The sequence below is a fragment of the Oenanthe melanoleuca genome, chromosome 7, assembly GCF_029582105.1.
Source record: "Oenanthe melanoleuca isolate GR-GAL-2019-014 chromosome 7, OMel1.0, whole genome shotgun sequence".
In the NCBI taxonomy this organism is placed as follows: domain Eukaryota; kingdom Metazoa; phylum Chordata; class Aves; order Passeriformes; family Muscicapidae; genus Oenanthe; species Oenanthe melanoleuca.
The window spans coordinates 10,554,934-10,578,201 of NC_079341.1; the positions used below are offsets into that span (position 1 = coordinate 10,554,934).

The 23,268-nt window shown below is 44.9% G+C and overlaps 1 protein-coding gene across 1 annotated transcript in view; it reads right to left on the bottom strand.

The window, feature by feature from the left end:
- Positions 1-17,067: 17,067 nt before the first annotated feature.
- SATB2 (SATB homeobox 2) overlaps positions 17,068-23,268 on the bottom strand; it is a 127,220-nt gene continuing 121,019 nt past the window's right edge. Inside the window, exon 11 of the mRNA XM_056496733.1 lies at positions 17,068-20,123. Within this exon, the coding sequence (XP_056352708.1) occupies positions 19,668-20,123 (456 nt within the window). The 3' untranslated portion in view covers positions 17,068-19,667. The remainder of the gene's footprint in view (positions 20,124-23,268) is intronic.

The window sequence follows — 23,268 nt, forward strand, 5'->3', positions numbered from 1 at the left end:
ACCCAGTAGAAAAGAAAGGTAGAGATTTACCCTGTAAGACTTCAGTGGATTTTTCCCTTTCTCTCTCCTAATTCTCCTCCCCGTATTTTCCCAAGGCTGGAAACACGGTGTTATGCCCAGGCTCTGTCCCTGAGGTGCTGCTCAGTTAGCTTTCCTACATAATTCCTGCCAATTAGTTAGTCAGTCACATTACAGGATGGATGACAAGCAGGGATTTCTCATGGTTGGGCTGGAGAAAGCAGGGGCTGCAGTACAGCACTCACTGGTAAGCAGCACATAAAACACCCGAGAGCAGCACTAGGATATTGGACAAGGCCCACTGATCTGAATCTGGTTTGGTAAAAACCAAAACATATTTCATGCTATGGCATCTTCAGGTTGGTGGACAGCTGCAACAGCTCTGGACTGTGTTTGCCTTTCCTCAATTCTATGGTTGGAGCACCAGAGAAAAAGTCCTTCTGTGAGAGCAGAAATCTTGCTGCATTTTGCAAGTTGCCTGATGTCACACAAGGGAATGCATAGGAGTAATTTCTAATGGCTGTTGGACCTCCAGAACTTATACAAAGTGTGATTTTCTATTTACACCCTAAAACATGTCTACCTTTTGCTAACAGTGATGTTTAGAGAGGTGTTGGCAGCTGATTGTATCATTTCATGTAAATTTCAGGTGCTGTTTGCAATGAACTCCAAAGGTGTCTCTGAAAACATTTTTGTTCAGTTGCCTTTCCAGACAGCAGAAATCCTAAATTCTCTGCATTTGGCGCTGCATAATGTGTAAAAGAGACTGAATCTTAATGCACAAAACAATTACGATCATTTACTAGTGGAAATTACATATTAACAGCTGCTAATACACTAATATAGCTAAATTACTAATTCTGAAGCTTATCTCTGCTCTCTTTGTTCACTTTGGTCCACTAAACCCTATGCATTGTGAGCTGCTGAGTAAGGATCCACAAAAGGTTCTCTCAGAAAAGCAGTGCCAAATTTCAGTCAGTATCCACAGCTCTCCAGAAAAATAAAAAAAGCCATGTTCGACATTAATAAAGAGGAGTGTTGAGTCTGTGTAATCAGGGCTCATATTACATATTACTACATAAACTAAACCTACTGTCTATAACATAGACGTATCAAGAGCCTATAGTTCTGGCCACTGCATGTTTGGAGATATATAGGTTTAGATTTTAAGCATTTCTAGAGCAAAACTAATCCCACTTAGGAGCCAGAAAATTATTATAGGCAGGAGTCTTTCATATCAGAAATCTTCACATATTTGCTATTACATGAATCCTCCAGAACATATTCTAGCAGAAATACTTGGCAGTGTTAGAAAGCTCCAATCTACTTGCTCAGTTTTAAAAATGAGTTAAGATTGCAAGGCTGGAGATGCAATCATATCCCTGAATATAACCTGAGATGCAGACAAACCAGTAGTGGGAGGACCATTTATACTTAGTGACTAGGTTGTCAGCGTGAAAACCACATGTGGGTTGTAAGTGTAGGGTTGGTTGTGTTTAGCTTTTTTATATTTGCTGATTCAACTCTGACAATCAAGGGATGTTATTGCTCAGTTTGACTAAGCAGACAGTTTTGTTTGCCTTATCTCAATCCATTTGGCTGATAACTAGCCTGACAAGAAACACCCGCATTTTCTTTAAAGATCATCTTCTCCAAATGTGATCTTGCTTGTCTTCACCGCCCTTGACACCAGACACACGCAAGAATGACTCCAACTATGTCCTCTTTATGCCACACACGGCCAGACCTAAAGACACTTGGTCCACAGGGAGGACTTGTATGCTAGTGTCAGTTATGAAATGCACTGCCAAACAGATCAATACTTTGGGGTTTTCTGTTTCAGAAGTGTTTTTAAAAGTGTTCATTAAATGCCAAAACACTTCACACGATGTTTTTCTTCAAGCCTGGCGGTATGACACGTGTTGACCTTGCCCACAGTTATTGGTCACTATTAATCAGAAACTCCTCCTGCTTTTCCCCTTCCTTCAGGAAACCTTGCTCTTAAGCAGTTTTGGTGCCATTTTTGGAGAGGCAGTTCAAAAAACTAAGGACTAGAATTTTTTTTTCTTTAAAGGTCTAATGCTACTTTGAAATTTTATAAGCAGTCAGAAGTGACATCACTTTTCTAACATATGTTCTTAAGCATAAGTGGTGGGAATTTCAAAGCACATTCAGCATTGGTCTTTTTTCTTTTCCAACATAATCAATAGTCAAACTTCTATTGACCCTAGCGTCAACTAAATTCAGCATATACTGTAAAGTAAAGCAAATAAGGAGTTTGATAAAACCTTCAGTCCTGGGTTTCAGGATTAAATAGGACTCTCCATGTTGTTCCTCTTCCCCAATTCGTGGCCAGCACCATCGGGGCTCCTCAGATGATGTGTGACTGTGCAGCAAACAGACGTGGTCAGGGGCTACAGAAGTCGGGTTGCCCGCCTGAGCCCTCCTGCCTTCATAAGGCTCTCTCACCTTCCTACACAGTATGAAAAAATAATAAAGCACTGTTTTGATAGAGACAAAATGGTTGTTCAAATACTTCTGCTAATTTCACAAAGATGTATGATAATGTTTCACATATGGTTCTGTGCCTTTTAATAACAGAAATTGAACACACATTTCAAGACACAAGTTTTGTTGATATGCTGCTGATAGTCCAGAGTAACTGTTTGCCTTATGGTTTTAATTATTCTAAAGACAGCCCAGGGATCATTTACCCACAGCTAATGGGTTTACGGGCTCTTTAAGAAGCATGATAAGCCCACAGATGTGGCAGGGAATGGCACAGGGGTCAGAGCCACCGTGGGGGCCCACACTCTGGAGGATGAGGAGGTCAGAGGGAAGGGTTTATCCAGCAGTCTCCGGCCTCTTAATTATCACATGGCCGTTAGGATAGCTGTGTTCTGTGTAAACATCCCTGTTTTCTCTCCAGGGGACTCTGATCTGGAGAGCACAGTCCACACCCTCGAGAGCCGCTTCCGGGCTCTGCGGCAGCACACCCAAGGATAGGGCTGGAGCGCTGGCCCTGAGGGGGCCCGGCTCCCTGATCCCCGCCCTGAGGGGGGTCCGGCTCCCTGATCCCCGCCCTGAGGGATTCCCTCATCCCCACCCTGAGGGGGGCCCGGCTCCCTGACCACGCCCTGAGGGGGCCCCGGCTACCTGACCCCGCCCTCAGGGGGCCTGGCTCCTTCATCCCGCCCTCAGGGGGCCTGGCTCCCTTATCCCCGCTCTGAGGGGGACCCGGCTCCCTGATCCCCGCCCTGAGGGATTCCCTCATCCCCACTCTGAGAGGGGCCCGGCTCCTTCATCCCCGCTCTGAGGGCGCCCGATTCCCTGACCTCGCCCTGAGGGATTCCCTCATCCCCGCTCTGAGGGGGCCCGGCTCCCTAATCCCGCCCTCAGGAGCTCCCTCGCCCCACTCTGAAGGGTTCGGCTCCTTCACTCCTCCTTGAGGGGCCCGACTCCCTCACCCCGCCGTGAGGGCGTCCCGGCTCCCTTAGCCTTCTCTGAGCCCTGGAATTTACCCCGGCAGCCATCGCACCTGTGCTGGTCGGTGCCCCACACCGCCACAGAGCCTCAGGAGACCATGGCTGTTCTGCTCTCCTCATGCAAGTGCCTGCCTGGCCAGTACCTCATGCCGTTTGAGCCGGGGTGGAAGCTGGGCAGCTGGAACAGGACCGGCTGCAGCTAATTATACCAGCTAAAATGACACCGCTTCAGCTACATGAAGAGCTTCTGGTTGCCCCTCACGAGGAACTGGGCAGTGTTGTCACTATCTTGGTCACTAGCCGCGCAGCTCACAGGGAATATATCTGGGCCTCTCCAGAGCCAGGAGACAACCTCTCCCATGGCTGCGACTTCTGAGCCGCAAGTGCTTTTACCTGGATAGCGAGTTTGGAGGGTTTGAAACTGCAGCCGGATGTTTTAGGCCCAGCTCTCACTTAGCACTAATCTAACACAAAGTCACGGCTGCGATTCCTGGATCACACCACAAGAAGGAAGGTAGGGATCTGGCCTCTTCTGTAAAGACTGTGTTACACAGTTTTAAGCACAGAACAGAACTTATTAATTGTTCTAGATAATGACTTGTGTTTTAGGCATCAAACATAATAAACTTATTGCATAAACCCTGGAAACATTTTGCAGGCAGAAGATGATTTTATCTAGGATATGAAAAGTACAGGTGCAGAATGGATTAAGCCCTAGCAGGTAGATGCCAACAAAATCAAAAACAGATTTTAAGTGCTTGAAAATGCAACAGGTCTGGACTGGGAGTAAGTAGGAAGTCAGCAGCTTCACAGACAGCAACAGAGGCATCCTCTATCAGGAACAGAAGAACAATCAGACTTGCCAGCTGCAAAGAAATCTTTGCAGTTCATGTGGATCTTAAGAAAGGGATCAGGCCTGCCACATTGTAAGTTTCTCCTTCTTTGCGAGAGACTCTATCAATTTTGCAGAGGTTTTCAGCCCATTATCACATTACAGGTAGACAGTTGTCATAAAGCATTAGATCTAAGCAAGGCTGACAGCATAACTGCAGGCTAGCTCCAGGCTTGGCAGTCTGTGCAGCACCTGCAGGCGCAGGACCAGAGTGTGCTCCATCAAGAGACAGGCTGGTGTAATCTGCTGTGAATCACTTTGAATTGCTGCCCTTAATTGACAGTGCACTCAAGACCTGGGCCACTATGTAGACAAAACTCTAAGTACTAGTATGCACACAGTCTTGCCAGAAACCTGCTTGCCCTCGGATGAGCAATGGCTACAGACCCACCTTTTTCACTAGAGCAAGAGCTCTGCATTTTGCTCTGCTCTTTCATTATTGCAGACTCATCAGCACCACCAGAATAAGCAAGAACAATGTTTCTCCTAAAAATTCTTGGGGAGTTACAGAGGAAGAGGAGGCTAGGGATTGAGCAGTCAATGTACTACTGTACTGGGGAAAAGGAGACATGCACACACACTTCAGACAGGATCAGAAAGCCCAGATGCTGGAGAAGTGCACAACCAGTATCAAAGTGTTATAGGACAAGACCCTTGAGGTAACATGGCAACCCTCTCTCTTTCTGGGGATACCAACATCCCAATTCAGGTTTCTCAGCATCTTTTCTTATAGAGTACACAGGTAAAAACACATCCAGATGATACAGACAGTAGAAGACAGAAGGCATAATTTTCATCCTTGTACTCCACCATGAGCCTAATCCTGATCCCTCCAAAGCAGCAAGCATTTGCTAGAGATTTAGTCAGGTGCTGAAACTTCCTTGGCCAAGTGAAGAGGAAGGATTTCTACTGCTGTCTCAAGCCATCTCCTGAACAAACTCTCACCTCCTTATGTCCCAACCTAGGTTGTAAGCTGGACACTTCTTTGACTTCAAAGTTTGTTGTTATCATTGATATCAGAATTTTAATGGGCTTTTAGACCCAAACTCTTACTTGTACTCTCCTGGAAGCATTTTGAAACTGAAAGTGCTTAAACACCTGCCTCCCTGCTGCCAAAAAGGCCAGGAAACAAAGGGGATTCAGGCCTTAGAGGCCCCTTAAGAGTCTCAGTTTTTTTAATTGAAGTTCCAAAACCAGTTTTTGCTGAAAAGATTAGGAGGAAACACAGAGCCTGCTGGGTGGGACATTCTGGTTGTTGAGCCAAGTCCCTTCTCTGCCACAGATGCAGTTTCTGGCTTCCTGTGGAGAAGCCAACTGAAAGAAAAGCCATCAAGAGATTGCATGGCTGAAGGAACAGTTTCCATGATCAGACAAACCCTTCTTATTCTCTCAAAGTGTGCAGGCCCAGACTACAATACCTGACCAGACTGGCAGCAGCTTGCTCAGAGCCACATGATTTACCCAGGGCTGCCTGCTGCATCCTGCACAGGCTCTGCCTCCCTCAGCACCCACAGGGATCCTTCAGCATCGAGTCACATCTCCTTGGCATTTGTTTAACCCCACATGCTCATTTCAAGGGCCAATTTGTACAAGGGACCACCAGCAACAAATGTCAGATCTGGTTTAAGACTTGGTTTGAAGGCATTTAGATAGAAGAATAATCGCACAGGGATGTGGTTTATTCTGGAGAAACAGAGGCTGTGTTTAAATGTCTGAAATTCCTGGTGACTCTAATAATTGTAACCTCCACCTCAATAAAATGCACAAATGATGTTATTGAAACATTTCCAATCAAAAGGTATTATTTTTGGTTTAAAACATATGCAGTAGTCAGTATTTAAAAGCAAGACGTCTGGGCGGGCTTACCTCTTTCAGGGGAAGAGAAAACTACTGGAACGCTGCTCTAGTCTCTTTCTCTGTTTTTATAGCCTTCTTATTACAACATTATAACCTCTGTACAGTTCCTCTGCTGCTTTTCCTTACCAACCAGAAAGTAGCTCTGCAGTCATTCACTGGAGACGTTTTTTACATTGAGGTGTATTTCAGATCTTGACCTGGGAAGACATCACATCCCTGGAGAAGCACTGTCCCTGCAGTAGTTGAGCATCCTCAGTGTCACAAAACCCAATGGGTGCCAGCATTGGGTTATTGTGCCAGTCTGCCAGGCACCAAACATTCAGGAACCTGGGAGCCCCTTGCCAATTTTGACTTGGCTGATCACAGGACTATGAAACAGTGACTTGTCAGATGAGGATTTTATTTTCAGGGGCATCTTGAGACTTTATGACACCTCCAAGGAAGTCTCAGAAGGTATAAGATGGTAAAGTGCCCACCTGCAGCTTTAAGTGCTTAAATATCAAGTGCATATATTTCTTCTGAAAAGAAACCTCAGGATCCCCAGCACTCTTGGAATTTTGCATTGAGCTCTCTGCTGACCTGCATTGCTCACATGAACAAAGCCATATCACAGAAGCTGGCAGAAATTGGGCCAGTGTTTCATGATTCACATGCCTATAGGATTAGCTATATTTAGTGTCTTCAAGCAAGACAATAACTGTATCATGCTATTGCACTCCATGGATGCAGGATCAGCACATATGGAAGACATTTATTACTATAAATGTTCGGGCACTTGATAGTTATCCAGAAATATAAAATCAGGCTAATCATTCTATCCTACAATCCCTGGCAAGAGATTTGAACTCAGGTTTTTCTGGCTCAGCCTTAAGTTTCACATATATGATCACTTCTGCCAGCTGGCAGCACTAATGTCTTAGGCTAAAGTTGTTCTCCAGGAGCCAGATCTATCTGCACAGTAATGTTACAGAGTTTAGCTTTTTGCATGCCATATACTACCTAAAGATATCTTGCGGTTACATAGAACTATGAAAGCTTATGTAGGCCAGATAGAAGAATTACTTTTCTTTTCAGAGTGAATCATTAACATCTCTCAGGGAAATAAACAACTGAGGTTGTTGTCTTATTTCCAAGAATTGCCCTGGGGCTAATGAAATAGTTAATTTGCCACATAATACAAGGGTAGCTATGCTGTCCCCACATTCATACATGTAAAATACTTTCCAAAAAGTAGAAAAAGAATAGATAAAATGGAAGATTCTGAAGAATGTATAGCTACCCATCAGAGCAAAGGCATGGGAGAATAAAGTAAAAATCTTCCCTTTTAAAAAGCCACACAGCAACAGGAACATCAGTTGTTATTTGACTTCCAGTAACACAGAACACCATCCTTGGACTCATCAAGTCTCCCACAAATGCAGTAAAATTCAATGGCCATTTTATGATCTATTAGGTGTCATAAAAGCTATGTATTCCTCTCTGGTCCTGCTCTTGAAGGGAAACTGCTGGGGTTTCATGCACTCAGCTCATGATTTGTGAAGTTACAGCAAATGCAGGTCCACCCTCAGCTCCTGGACCTGCCTCAGCCCACTTGCAGCATCACCCACGTTTATGAAATAAAGTCACTTCTCAAATACCAAGCATTCAGAGGCCTGGCCATTGCTCGTGTGCTCTCAGCAGCACAGAACACACAAGTCTGGGGCCAGGACAGCTTCTTTCACAGGACATAGAGTTAGAGCCAAAAGGAAAAAAAAAAAAAAGGCATTGAAGGATCAGTGCCAGCCCAGCATGGAGGCACCCCTGCAGGGAGCTTCTTGAAGTGGGAGGCAGGCACAGAACCAGCAGGACCCACACACAGCTAAAGCCTCCAGCAGGAGCCAAGCTGGCTCTTTACAGAGGCTCTGAGACACATCTGTGCCCCATCCTTCCGTGCATCCCAGAGTGGATGTGGTACCTAGGTTACTGCATCAGCCATCAGCTTATGGACGTTGACAGAAACCAGAAAAGATGGTGGAATCTTATTGCAGATGATCATAAAAAGACAACAGCAACTGACAGCTGGACACAATGATGCTGGTATCTCTCTGGGATGGGAATTCCCCCCAGTCACAGATAGCTGTTCAAGTGTTTCAGCCTTTGAAACATATATTTTTAAAATGAGTGGTGTCAACCTGACATTCCTGAAGAGCAAAACTTTCCTGTATCATCAGAATAACAAGGTGCCAAGTAAACAAGCACCCTCCATTTGAGTGACATGCAAAAGCAAGTGAACACATCCAAGCTTTTTGCACTATGTCACGTAGGACCTTATGCTCTCTCCCTTCACTGGGAAACCTCAGGTAACTCAAATAACCTGTCCAAGGAGGTTCAAGTTTCCCTTTTGTAGTTTTCATCTGTTTTACAGCTTAGACACTCATCCCCACCATCTCACACCCGTGCTCAGAAGGCATCCAGGCTCCTCCTCTTTACTCTGTTTGCCTCCAGGATGAACCCACCAGCATTCTCACCTTCTGTAGCCCTTCCTGCTCCCCCATCAGAATGCTGTAGGTAGCCCAGTCTCCCCTGCTTGCCATAGCAGGCTGCAGAGATCCCAGGAGACCACCTCTCTCTCTTTCCTGCCACTCTCCTCTGAGCCCTTCACCACCTACTAAGTAAGAGAGCTGCCTCAAGCCCTGGCAGAAAGGCAGTGGGCTGAGCTAGTCAAGTCTCCTCACAAACACACCTTGAGGCATTTAAGTGAGTGGTCCCATCCCACACACCCACCTGGGACAGGTCCTGGAGCTGGGTGAACCCTTCCCTGGGCTGAGCCGATGCTTTAAAACACCTTCACCTCACAATTTGAGCAATGTACCTGTTCCTGCACACCACTGTTCTTTGGGCCAGGGGACAAAATAGCCAGGGCACTACACTGCAAGTTCTGTAGCTCAGTCGGGAAGGCTGGATCAGCAGCTGGAAGTTGCAGTGGTTGATGTGTTCCTTTACATGGCCTTTACATGCAGTATATGCTGCATTTTACCACATATGTGAATTTGCAAGACAATACATTCTTTTTATCCATACAGCCTTAACTAACATTGATCATGCATCATAAAAAAAGAACGATTTGCAGAGGGTAAATGCCTGTTAATCATAAGCTAAAGTGGAAAGAAAAAATTTTAAGTGATATATAAAGGGAGGAAGTGACTCAGTGGGTGGGAGGGAGGGGACAAGCATTCCAGACAGATGGGACATGAATAACTTTTCCATCTCCCTCTCTCTCTTCTCTTTGCAGGAGCTGCTGTGTTGAAATAGTCAGTCATTAACTATTTGATGAGGTTTTAAAATCTGAACTGAATTCCCTGGATGTAACCAACTGTTATTACAGGGTCTGCATCATAGCAATGCAAGTGTTGGATCCCTTTGGCAAGCCATAGCGGCGAGGCAGGACGGAGCACTCTGGAGGAAAAGCCACTAAATGGCATCAGCTGTGTAGCTCTGTACAGCTCTGGGAATGCAGCAGGAATCAGAGCAGGAGTGATTAGGGAGTTTGCAGAGCCACTGTGACCGAGCACCAGGGCATCCATCCGCACAGCACTGCTCATCCCACGGGACAGCCGGGCCCTGGAAGCGCTGGGGGAAGGGCACCCTGGAGAAAGCTGCTGTGCTCGTCCCAAACCCTGTGGCTTCTGCTGTCCTCCTGCTGGGCAGTCCCTGGGGCAGAGTCTCCCACTTACCAGCATCCACCTTTTCAGAGAGCTGTGGTACAGCAAAAATATCCTTTTGGTGCCAGTTCAAGAGCAGGATTTAGACTGTGGGGAACCTCTCCTGCTCAGTCCATGCTACACAAACAGGCTCTGAGGAAACCTGAATGAAGCACTTCCCTTCATGGATGCCAAAGGCTAATTGACCAGCACGAGACCTGCTGAACTTGGTGGAACCAGGGTGGATATAATCACTCAAGAGAGCCAATAACCAATTAACTGAATGGCTGCAGCAGTTTTGAGGTCTGCCTTTTTATTCAAGAGCAAATCAAAGATCAATTTCCTAATAAGCTTTGTAATATCTGTTATTCCTTCTCATTATTATTATTAGCTTTGCAGCAGTGTTTTGTGCATATAATGAAAGAGTGAGATGAGTTGGAGTGGCCTCAGTGGTAGGAAAGGAATGGGCAAAGTCTCAAGCTGAAAAAACATATACACATCCACACACATATATATAAACCAGGAATGCTGTACAAGCCCTTCATAGCACAGGCCAGGTCATGAGGGGATTCTGACCACAAAATAAGAATCTACCCCTGCCGATAACTTTTGCCAGTTCATCAGGTTTTGCACCAGGAAAAGCAAAAACTTGATTACATTAATCAGGTGTTACAGTGTCATGGTTTAGCCTGGCCCTCCCAGCACTGCTGCATTGTCCTGTGGGCTTGGTCAGTTGCTGCCAGCAGGCAGAAAGCAGTGGGAACCACTTGGGAACTGCATAGCACCCCAGAGTCCAGCTGCTCCTGGCCCTGTGGCAGTGACAGAGCACAGCAGGTAGCACAAGGACATGCTCCCTTCTGCCACAGGCCTCTGGAGGGGGCTGGGGCAGGTGATACCTTCCTCTGCCTCCATCACATCAACCAGAGCCCCGAGAGATGTGCTCCTCAAATCCCATCATTGCATTGCCCTGCAGTTCCCCTATGTGTTTTGCTTTTGAAATTGCAGGTTCCCATTCTCTCTGCAGCTACACCACCAGCTTAAATCATGCTCCCTTTGTCAGAAAGTCTCCAGCACTCCTTGCAATCTTATCTTTTAAGGCAAAAACCAGCAGCCCAATATCCTTATTCCTCCCTGCCTCCCACTCCCTTCTTTTCTCCTCCTGTAAAATCAGGGACTCAGGGACAACGACCTCACCTAGAAGAGATCAACAGCATCATCTACATTTTTCAGCATCTCCAGCATATTCCATTGTGTGCTGTTATCAGGCAGCCTTCTGGTGAGAATGCAGGTTTCCTTTTCGGATACATGGCTTTGCATGGCCCTGGGAAAGTCTCCTCCACAACAGCAGAGCAAGACTGCTTTCATTTCTCTCATGCATTTTAGCTGAGTTTTACTAGACTGCACAAGAAGAAAAACATTGCAAAATAAGTCTCTGAAGGAGAAACTGAGAACTCAGGAGGAAGGGGATGATGCTGAAGCCCTTTTTTAGAGGAACTGTAGCTGGATAATTGTCCAAGATAGACTGGTTTGTTGACTTTCTCACAGGAAAAGACACAAGGCTGTTTAATTGATTTTAGCCTGTAACTAAACATATACTTCTTTCAGTATAATGAAACACAATGCTACAATACTGCTCTCCTAATGTAAATTGATCCATTACAGATGAGTGTTTAGATCAATGTGTGATGTCCTGATTGGAAATAAAACTGTTTGCTCAAGATCACTATAAAGACAATGGGCACTGATAGATGATATTTATGTGACAAGGGATGGTTCTTAAAAAGGAGATTGCCAAGACCCTGCCCATCAATTATGGAACCAGCATTCACCAGGCTGCCATAAAAAGTATTTTGAAAAACAAGAAGAAAGAGGAAGAGATCCCAATTACTTCTCTCGGCCCCACAGTCCTGCTCGCTCTCCAGCATGGAAACTCCTTAGCTCCAGGCTCACTGGGAGCCACAGCCGCCTGGGCAGGGCACCCAGCAGCCGTGCTGCTGCTCATCTGTCTACATCACACTGGGGCTCATTTCCTCCCAGAGCAGCTGCTTCCACTGGGAGTTGTGCCGTGCTCGCTGTCCTCCTGTACGCTCATAGCCCGTGTTTTGTCATCTCCCTGCATTTAGAGAAAGGCTAATGGCTCCAGCTACCTTCCCAGCCCGTTGTGATCAATCCATGTGCCTCTCTTGCTGGTAGCCACTCGCTGTGGTCTTTCATTACCTCTCTTGCATGAGCACTTCTGGTTTTTCCCTTGTGTGCCGAGGGGGTTGTGAGAATACGGGCTTGCCTGGACTGTGTCCCAGCCATTCATTACCGGGGCAGCTGCAAGCACTTCTCTTTCTCCCGGGGCTGAGCATCTCCTCATCGGGGCTCTCGGTGGGATGGGGCAGCCTCCTCCCGCAGGGAGCCCGGTGGGGGCTGGCCCGGCCGGAGCAGCAGCCGTGCCTGTCACCGCGGACCCGGGCAGGCACAGATGTCCGTGCTGGGACAGGGACACCCAGCTTGCAGGGGTGCAGTTGCTGTCTATGAATATACTGGGTGGTGGGTGGCCAGAGGTCAGGAAGGGACGCTGGGTGGGGGAAATTAAATGAAAGGACAATGTTGACACAGAACAAATGATGCTAAATGGCTTGTGAAAATAGATCCATTAAGGGAATGATATTCTGCAACAGCCTTTAAATACAAATAGGGGAGACAAATAGCCTTTAAATACAAACAGAGGAGGTTTGGTCGGTTTGAGAAACCAAAGGCTAAACCCTGTGGTGAAGGACTGCATTTGCTGGTCATATCCTGCTCCACTTCCCTTGCAAGAATTTCCTTCATGTCAGTGAGACCAATCTGCACTTTTTCCTCTCGAGGGCTAACATATTCCAAACACTTCCCTGGTCATCTCTGATCATAAATAGCTGAGACTGTGATGAGTGTAGCATGTACTTCATCACATGATAAAGAGGGACCAAGGCTGGACAAACAGGGAACAGTCTGCTAAGGCATGAAAGAGAGCTCTCTCTCTTTCCTCTCAAAGCCAAGGGAATGTGGTCCCACTGACCTGGTCAAACCTGGCTCATGGAGAGATCACCTCTTAAGTGTCCTTGTAAGGTAGCTGTTAGGGGACATCATGTGGTTGTAGCTGCTCGGGCACCACAGCTGATGCTCAGGCTACTCAATTATTTCATCCCAGGAACAGATATCCTGAGGCTGTGACAGAGGAGCTCTGTTCTCAGCATCCTTCCAGCTCATGCAAGCTTCTGTGGGTCCTTCCACTTTTCCCCACTCCTATACTTGTAAAGAAAAGCACAGCAACAAAGTAGGACAGAGGGGCTCAGCTGACTTTTGGGTGTCTGAGGAAGGTGTAGCATCACCTGCAGCGCTGTGTGCTGCTACCTCAACAGCTCTGCAGTGCACAGAGAAGTGTGACAGGAAATGGATGAACACTGCAATAGAAAACTGCTTTTGTGTGAGTGGTTGTCCTTTGGGGCAATGCCAGCATTTGACTTTGTACTTCGCAGTCCTGTCGTGGCATGAAGCACATCCATTTAAACAGATCACAGACCTGCAGCGCAAGGGTTAAGAAATAGGAGGGCACAGGCTGCTGACAGCACCTCAAATAGGGCTCAGACTGGTGCCAGTCTCTGGAGGGGTCCACACAGGGGACATTAACTGTCTCAGAAGGACTGTGGTCCATCCATGGGCACTTGGTTTGTGTTTGGTTGGCCCTTCCCACCCTGAAGGAAGTCAGTTCCCCAGAAAGCCCCAGGTTGAATGTCCTGCCCAAAGTCACCGTGGGAGGAGACATTGGCTGGTGGCACGTTTAGTCTGGTACTGTAACAGGAGTAGTGAACACCCCCTGCATTTCTGCTCTTGCAAATCAAAACTCTTAATATCAGTCATAAAAATAAAGTCTCTTTTCTGAGAACATTTCATTGGAGATCTTCACCCCATGCCAAGGAATGTCATTCCTCATGGCTGTGAGATTAAAATCTACAATTATGTAGCATTTATGCAGAATAGAACTATGGATACCTTAGCTGTGACAGATACTATCTGTGAGCATTCCTGGCTCACTAGCAGCAAATAGCCTTTTCTTTGTAAAGCTTTTCTTTCTGTCATTATCTCGATGGACTCTCAAAAGGAGTACAGAGGGGAATTCTGTCACTAGCCAAAGCAAATTTTTCCTTGAAATAGCCTCAGCTGAACAATAAGGCCTCAATTCATGAAAATTCATTTGATAAGGACAGCTACTTCTGAGGGAAAAAAATATCCTTCAGTACCTGGAACTTTCACCCAGAAGAGAAAAGCCTAACAAAAGACAAAACCAGGAAGGGAAAGCCAAATTCCCCTTAGAATATGGTACGTATTTAGTAGGGAGAGAAACCACCATTCAAACAAACTACTGAGGGCAACAGTGATTTTCCAGCTCTTGAGGTCTTCAAATCAAGACCAGATCCCTTCTGAAGGATAAATTACACCACTTCTCTTAGGAGGAACCAGCTGTAGCTCCTGAAACTTACCACAGGACAGAGGGGATGACTTGCCTTGAGTGAGCACTGCCTTGCAGGCAGAGCCAGCGGTTATGGGGCTGGAGCGTGGTGATCCTGGTGTGTGTCCCTGACCCTGGCAGAGGGGAGCCCAGGAGAGCCTTCCAAAGGCAGACCTGCCAGGGAGCAGCAGCCACAGCTCACAGCTCAGCAGGTGAGCCTCACTTCACCTCCCACCACCTTCACTCCCCCTGCCTTTAGCAAGCCACACCTGCCAGTCAAGCAGGACCAGCATCCACTCATCAACAACCAAAAATGTTGGGAGAGGAAAGCCTGCAGAAATCTGCACTTGAACTGCTGCTGTCTCCCCCTCGCTCGAATCCTCTCTTTGCCTGAGGTGGGGCTGACTCACCCAGAGCACGCTCTGCAGTTGGCAAGCTCTCCAGCGCCCGCACCACGGTCAAGGGGTGAGCACACAGGTTTGCTGAATCCCAGAGATGGGGCTTTCACACTCCTGCACTCTGTATGGGAGCAAACAACAAGGGGGTCTTGACAGGGATGCCAGAGCCGCCTCTCTCCATCCTTGCTTCTGTGAACTTTTCCAGAGGTTTCAAGCGTGGCCTGCATTTGCTGTTCCCTGTTGGCTTTGTCACATTGCCTGCTCCCCAAGTCTCAGGCTGCCAGTGTCTCTCCCCTGGATGACTTGGCTTGTTTTATTTTGTGTTAAAACCGGTATGTTTTTTTAATGGGTATAAATAAGTTAAAACTGCATCTTTAATTAATCACTGCACTTTATATTGTAAGTGGAGATTTTTTGTAATGGTTCGTTTATGATTTTAAGATGCCATTTGCTCACTGTCAAATGAATCCAGCTCTTATCCCTGTATGTTTAACAGGTTCAGGATAAAAACAAAATTTCATCAATGAGGAATTCTAATCCATTTAGTCCAGAGCAAATAATTGGTTATTAAGTAAGTGGAAAGAGATTGAGTGGATACTTTTATCTAAGGAACAATGAACTTTAGACACTAGTCAGTATGTTCATCATCTTAAAACTAATCTTCATTTTAAACTAATCTTAATATGTTTATTTTTCACTGACACAGGTTTGAAATTGGAAATACATATGTCTGGATGACTAAAACATGAACAACAAATAAGAGCAGCAGCATGTATAGAGAAGTAGAAGCATTAATAGAAATATTTATGCTATAGCAGCTATTAAATGATTTATTTTTTTTTACGGTTTGGAAGAAGAACCCATATGTTTATAGGATTTTTTTCCCCCCAATTAAAGTATGTGTGTATGAGTGTGTCTTTCTCTAAATATTATTTAGCTACACACACACACACACACACACACATATAGAGCTCATGTATAAAATTCTCTACCAGTGAAGTGAGAGCTGCTTCTCCTTTAGTTTCTTGTCCTACTGGCAGGCAGAAAGGACACCCAATCCAACATCATCAGCACCTTCACAGCACCTGCAGGTGCAGTTTTCAGGGCCAGTTTATGCCCTCTGTCACCTCCCATGCCAGTGAAGGGCAGTGGAGTCCCAGACCTGTGGCAAAAGACTGCCCAGAATTCAGAGCAGAGGCAGCAGAGCTAGGCAGCAGCCAGGCAGCAGATCCAGCTGTGTCAGCCAAGTGCTCCCATGGGAAGGGCACAGGTAGCCCAGGACCCCTCAGAGGTGAGTGCAGGGACAGCAGCTGTGCACCCCAGTGAGCAGCACTCCACAAATGCTGCTGTGCACTGCTTCAGGTGCCTGGACATTCCCCGAGCACACAGGAAGATGCTTGGTTTTATTTGGTCTCAGATTAAATACACATGGCACGCAGGTGGCTGGGTACACAAAGATGTGGTTATTCCTTCACCCCCCCTTATTTTTTTTCTCAAGAGAGCATGTAGATATTTTAGATAGGATATAAATAAGCCACAAAAAAAGGAAGAACAATTATATTGGAACTATAGGAAAAATAATAAAATGCTTTTAAAAATTGCTCTACCTCAATTCCTAGACAACTCAAGTCTGACGTGCAGTATATGATTTGTCTGCTAGGATTGAATCCAGGCACTTACCACTTTGTTAGCTTAAGAATTTTGAGCAATTTTTTCCATTTATCTGTATTCTCCCCAAAAACATTTCACACATTTCTTAGATACATCAATCCTTCCGGCATTCCTCTACGCACTCAGTAGGATGCCCTGCTATAAATATAATAAAGCCTTTTATTATGTCCATTAACCATGGACATGTGTGCTCCAAAAGTTTCCTGACACGCAGTCATTTGTGGCTTTTTAATTATAAACAGAAAGAAAATCTACCAGCAAAAGAAGAGAGCAGAGTGGAAGTGGATCTTTATGTGTGTGTTTTGAGTTTATTCTCTGACAGGCTGAAGGCACCCCCACCCTCCTGACCCCACCAGGAACGCCCTGTGCAGGCACCTGCGTGTGCACAGAAAGCCACTAACACAACAGGACAGTCCTGTGATACACATTTGTCACCTGTGCCACTCCAGGGGAGTTCTGCAGGTTTTCAAGACCCAGTAACACCGATCAAACCTTTTTTACAACAGGCAAATATGCCCCCTCCATCTTGCAGACCACTTGAACTCAGGAGAAAAGAAAAAAGGCCCAGTAAATTACTTGACAAATTAAGTCATATTTATTGAATGCGTTTTATTTCAACAACCAAAAAATTCTAACAGCCTAACAATGCACATAAGTTAAAAATTAATTATCACTTAGTGATAACGAAGATAAAGTTGATTTACATGGAAAAATGAACATTTACAATATGTTAATCCTTATTCACATTGTTGATACCGCAATAAAACACAATTTGTTTTTTTTTTATTTTTTATTTCACAAAAAAGGCGGAAAATTGTGCTTTGTTAAGAGGCACTACAAGAAAAGTTTCTTTCTCCAAATAGATATTATATGATGGATATTGAATAAATAGACATATATGCATTGTAATTCGCAAAGTTCTGGCAAGACCACAGGCTAAAATGCCCACAGATTCACTTAGAACCACTGCAAAATTGGCAGTGAAATTAAAAATAAAAAGGCAAGACTCAGCATTGAAAAAATACCTAATAAAATTTTTGGTTGAAGTGTAAAAGATACCAAATGTTGATGCCATCATCAGATGAACAACTTACATAGCCTGGCAAAATTCAGTTTCCTTTCAAATGTATGGAGTGATTTCAGCTACAGGATAAGAAGACAGGTTTGAAAGCGTAGCTCTGAGAGAAACATAAAGCAGCAACCATCGAAATTCTGATTAAAGCTGCAGCATACTACAGAACTAAAGGATGAAGAGCAAAAGGGGCATTAAGTAAGCAACCCACCATAATTTTGCAAAGGTATATGAAATTTATGCAGAGATTCTCATGTTTCAAACATTAACTCTGAAAAAATCTCATAAAAACTCCAGAGGTTACTGAGCAGCTAGAATTAGCTTGTATTGCAACGTCTTCTCCCTGTATATTGTCTGTTCTGAGTAAATATCTACACGTAGAGGTTTGTTTTTCGTTTTTAACTCCTACCTTTTATACCTTTCAAATATATAAATAGTATTAACAGTTATATTACATTGCCTGGTGTAGTAAACAGAAAGTAACTTTCAAAGTGATATTGCATGAGGCCTTTGTCAAGTTGACATGAAAAACCCATGTGAAAAAAAGGAAGAAAAAAGCCAGAAGCCTTGTTGGTACCGTTACGGCTGCAGTTTACAGGCGTCTGAAATCAATCCAGCTGCAAGGTGAGGTCTTTGTCTCGGAAATCATTACACGGAAGTGAAAAGTAAATGGAAAGTAAATGCTACTTGGCATCTCTCTCGACAGGGAGCCTCAGAGCGGGTGGGTGCTGTGGCAGATGGCAGCTGTAGTGCTCAGGCCATGAGGAGTCACTGGGCTGGCTCTGCCCTAGGTGCCGTAGCTGCTGCCTGGGCGCTGCGGAGCCTTCACCCGGAGCGCTGGGATGGGGCTGGGATGCAGCCGGGCCGCAGGGAGCGGAGCTGTGGCTGCGAACGCTGCACTGCTCTGGCACACGACACTGGGGGACATGAGGCAGCCCAGCCACAACAGGAACACGGGCAGGCTGCGAGCAGGGCGAGGCAGCAATTTACCTGGGCAGGACTCTCAGGATTGTGGCGTTTCGTGTCGCAATGTCACTTTACACGTGCGTGTTTGTGTGTGTGTGTGTGTGTGTGTGTGTTTCACTTCAGTATAAACAAAAAGCAACAACAAGAAGGAAGCTTACAAATTTTAAGATCTGAAACAGAGAACAGGTAAATAAAATCCACGGTAAAATGTGGTTAATAGTATGAATTCCATACATCAAATCTCAACACATTTATCTTTTTTCTCATTCTATAAAGACCTCATTAACGGACAAGTCTTCTATGTGCTGCATTTCAGCTTTAGTCATTCTAAATCCCATGAAAACTCATCTGTTCGCTACAGAAAGGACTATCTGGAGAGTGGAACATGCTGTACCCTTTTAAGTGTGCACTGTGTTCAAAGTACTTTTAACTTATTGGTTTTCTTTTTAAGGTGCCCTGATTTGTTTTTCCACTTTCTCTCTTTTTTCCCTCTTTTCTTTTTTTGGCAGTGTTGATTTACATCTTTAAATACCTCAAAAATTACCCATCACGTTGCCAGATAGGAAGCCATATAATAATGAAAAAAAAAAAAATAAAATCAGGGATAAACATAGAAAATAAATAGGAATTCAAAAATAGTCACCACACCCTGAGAGCAGGCGGCAGTTTATCAAAAAGCCAAAGCAACTCATTGTGAAGTGGTTTTAATACATAAACAAGTCTCCTCTTTAAAGAACTCATTTCACAGTCTATACTTTCAGGTTGAAAAGTTCCGTCCCATGCAATTTAATATATATATATTTTATGTAAATATATATATACACACTCGAAGTTGTAAATTTCCCTTCACTGATTTCATAGGACTTTTTCTTCCCATTTACTTGCTAGCTGTCCCTTTCATAAGTGCAAGATTGATGAAGGCATAATCCTATGTGACTACAACGATTGCTTCAGTCAGATGCAGGAAGTGTAACACTTGAGTGTCTGTGTCAAGGCGATGTCTGATCGGGCAATGCTGAATTCATTCGGTTTGCACATGGATCATGCGCAACAGAAACAAACAAACAGAAAGTAAAACGAGGGAAAAAAATGGGAAATAAAACCAGAAAATCGTTGGATCAATGTATTGCTTTCTGCACTCCTGTCTCACATTATCTCTGGTCGATGTCTGCTGGAGCCGCCTTGCTTTTGTCGGGGTTCTCTTCCTCAGCCTCCACTTTGTACATTTCCTCAGAGCCTTCCTCGCTGTCGTTCTCCTCCGACTCCGTCAGCAGCTCCTCATCCTTGTACTCTGCCACATCAACCACCGTTCCCAAGTGCTCTTTTAGCTTCCCGTGGTGCTTTACGTGGTAGCGCTGGTTCTGGAAGAATTTGATGATGGTGTGTTTGGGGAGATCCAGCTGAGCAGAGAGGGTGTGGATGGCTTCCTGGTCGGGGTAGAGACCCACGTCATGAATAAAGCTTTGAAGAATACCTAGAGCTTCCAAGGAGATCTTGGTACGGGATCTTGGCTTTTTGGCACAACTGTCCTCAGCAGGTGGAGGAGGAGCCTCTTCTCTAGGTGGGGAATTCTCCTTGGCAGGCTGGGACTGCTGTCTATGCAGCACCTATAAGATCAAACAGACACACACTTCACATGCTGACCTCCTCCGTGGTTGACATTAGGGTACTTGTACATGTCTGTACACAGAACCTACTTTGTTTAGGTCAAGAAAACTACAATTAATATGCATTGTCCATCGCCCTTCTCACCTGTAAGACAGCTACACCTGTCTGCACATCTACAAATTGAAAGGAGAAAGTTATATAAAAGGCAAATGATATAAAATAAATGTAAACCCACAAAATAAGTAAGAAATATAAAATGTAAGTAATAAAAAGAAATATCAATTAGCCAAAATAAAAATTAAGTCAAAAGGTATTATAGTCTCATTGTCATGGTGATCGGCCAGTTGCCCCATCTCAGAAAAGTAATTCTCCTGCTTTGCTCCTCTTCTCCTCATCCTTGTTTCCTCTCATCTTTTCAGGCTAGATGCTTCAACCCTTTCTTTAAGATTTCAAGTACCACAAAGGCCTAAACACATGTGGGATTGTCAGGTGCTACTTTATGAATAATGACTTTGCATTAAAATCCATCACAGCTACTTTATGGAAGAAAAATAAATAGTAGAAATGCAGCGATTTGTTAAGATTTCCCTTCTCTCAAGAGAGACAATATAGTCAATTCAGTTGCTTGACATAGGTGGCTTTAATGTGTCTCCTGAAAAGATTTCTCTGTATTACATCTGTGGTAATTTCACTAGTTGAGGAGTTCTGAGTTCAAATAATAATGGCCCTCCATTCTGAGACACCCTCTGGGCAAACACACTTTGCAGTCTTGTAACAGATTTTCACCCACAGTATCTCCTTTTCGGCAAGTTTAAAGAACGCATATGTAGCTCTTAATCTTCCTAACAGCCACTTAAAATGACTAAGAAAGGGCCTTGTGCAGCCCCCATTCCAGGGGAAAAAATACCTGCTCTGAATTGTTCAAAACACAGAGGAGCTCCATATGCTTTCTTTAAAACCAAATCTATACAAGGGAGATTAAGAGAAAAAAAACCCCTACAGGATTGAGGGCTGTATTTGCCCAGAGGTTTCTTCAGATGCAGGGAAATAATTATTAGAGCTTGACACTCAAAGCTAACAAAATCAATATGGGTAACTCTTTTCTTCCACAAGTAAGACGGAATTCTGGCTCTTTATCCAAGAAGAAAATGTCTTTGTTGCAAACCTTAATATCCAGAGAATCAAGCCTACATTAAAGCACTCTAAAGAAAAAAAAACCAAACAAACAAACTCAAGGATAAATAATGGAAATGTGTTGAGAACTTGCACTGAATTTCACACACATACTGAGCCCCCAGTAAAATGCTACACTAGTCAAGTTATTGCCGCAAGAGGGAAGTCCACTGTGGAATATCAGCCTGTTACGCCCATAAATGAAAAGGCTCAGTGCTGAAGAGCCCTTTATTCATCTCCTTCATCAAACGCTCCTGCCATGACAATTCCTAACATCAGCCATCTCCAGTCACAGCTTTCGGGAAGCAGATCGCTGTCCCCAGGCACTGCCCACTGCAGCGTGCCCGGGGAGCTGAGCCTGTGGGGATGCTGAGACTGGGACCTGGATGTGACAGGGACCTGGATGGGACAGGGCTGTGACAGGGACCCGGCTGGGAGCAGTCCTTGCTGCCCCGGTGTGCAGCTCCCCGGGCACAGAGCGTGGGCTGGCAGTGCAGGGACACAGCTGCACATCCTGCTGCTGGCAGCACTGCCCGCTGTCCCCACAGGCACAGCCATGCTGGGACAGTGGCAGGAACATCCCAACAAGGAGCAGCTCCACAAGAGCAGGTGCCAGCACAGGACTTGCCACCCCACAGGCAAGAGCTGAGGCTGGGCAGAAACACGGCAAACTTGTTTGGTGCCAGTATGCACATTTTCCTCCCAAGCACGTAAATACTGAGAGCCATAGAAATGGCTCACCAAGGAGTAGGGGAAAAGGGGGAGCTCAAATGGAAATGACAGATACTCTGGTTTATGTTTTATTACATCTCTTGCAATAAAAGAGCATCATGTTCCAATGAATGGAATCACTCAGCTGCTCTTTGAGGATTTCTTTTTTGTCCATGGATTGCTTTCAAAGAAAAGGGCTGACGTTTCCAAATAGAGGGTTACAGATGAGGGTGGGATCCGTACCTACGTCAGCAGGGAGCACTGAAAGCAGCAGAGCCCAGGATTGCTGGCTCCAGCCAGGCACCAAGCCCCATAGATTTGTCACACAGACTTTACCTAATGTCCCCTGTTGTGGCTTTCTGGTCCTGTCCCCTGACAAAGTAAGGCCCAGAGCAGACAAAATCAAAAGGATTTAACACCACAAATAAACTGCCAGGGAACTTACAGACAGCGTCACACAGAAAGCTGGAAGCATTGATAATCAGAAGCTGGATTCAAGTAGCATCTTACAGATAGAAACACATCCAGAAAGGGTGCGAATTATTCAGTTCCTTCTTGTTGGAGTTGGAAGGGGGCTTTTTTTTTTCCCTTTTCAGTTGACAAATAGCATGAGAAATGATCCAGCTTGAAAAATGTTACAAGACTTCCAATCAAATATAATGATGAAAAAAATCCAACAATATGGGATCAGCAGCAGTAAAATGTTTAATTTGAAGGAGATGAAGAGATGCCTACAGCATCTATAAAGCAATCAACCAAAGAGAGGGCTGAGTGCAGGAGGGAAGAATAATTTCAATTAACCCTTCCTTTTCCAGAGTGACCTCTCCACCTTCTTGAGAAGAGAAAATGCAAAACCTGGGGGTTATTAGTGTAAAATACTAGAAAAAGGTTGTACTTTATTTCACCTCCTGTTATCTTAGGTAATGAAAAAAACTGTATCTTCTCTTATAACAGATGAATCTCATTATTTTACTAACTTCTGGGGGTTTCCTCTGGATTGCCAGTAGCATTAACAAAGGATTTCAGCCACAGTATATTTTTCAGCAACAGAACTTTAGCCATATACAGAGAGATGGATAAATGCACAGGATGTCCTTCAAATCTGGGCTGTGGTCAGTTTTGCAATTCCTTCTGACAGCACAGGCTATTTAGCACAGAAGAGCACCCTTTACTATGCAAACCAGACCAACTGCTGAGCACATGGTACAAGATGAAGTCTAAATCACCTTTACATTAAGTATTTGCTTTAAACTACACTTG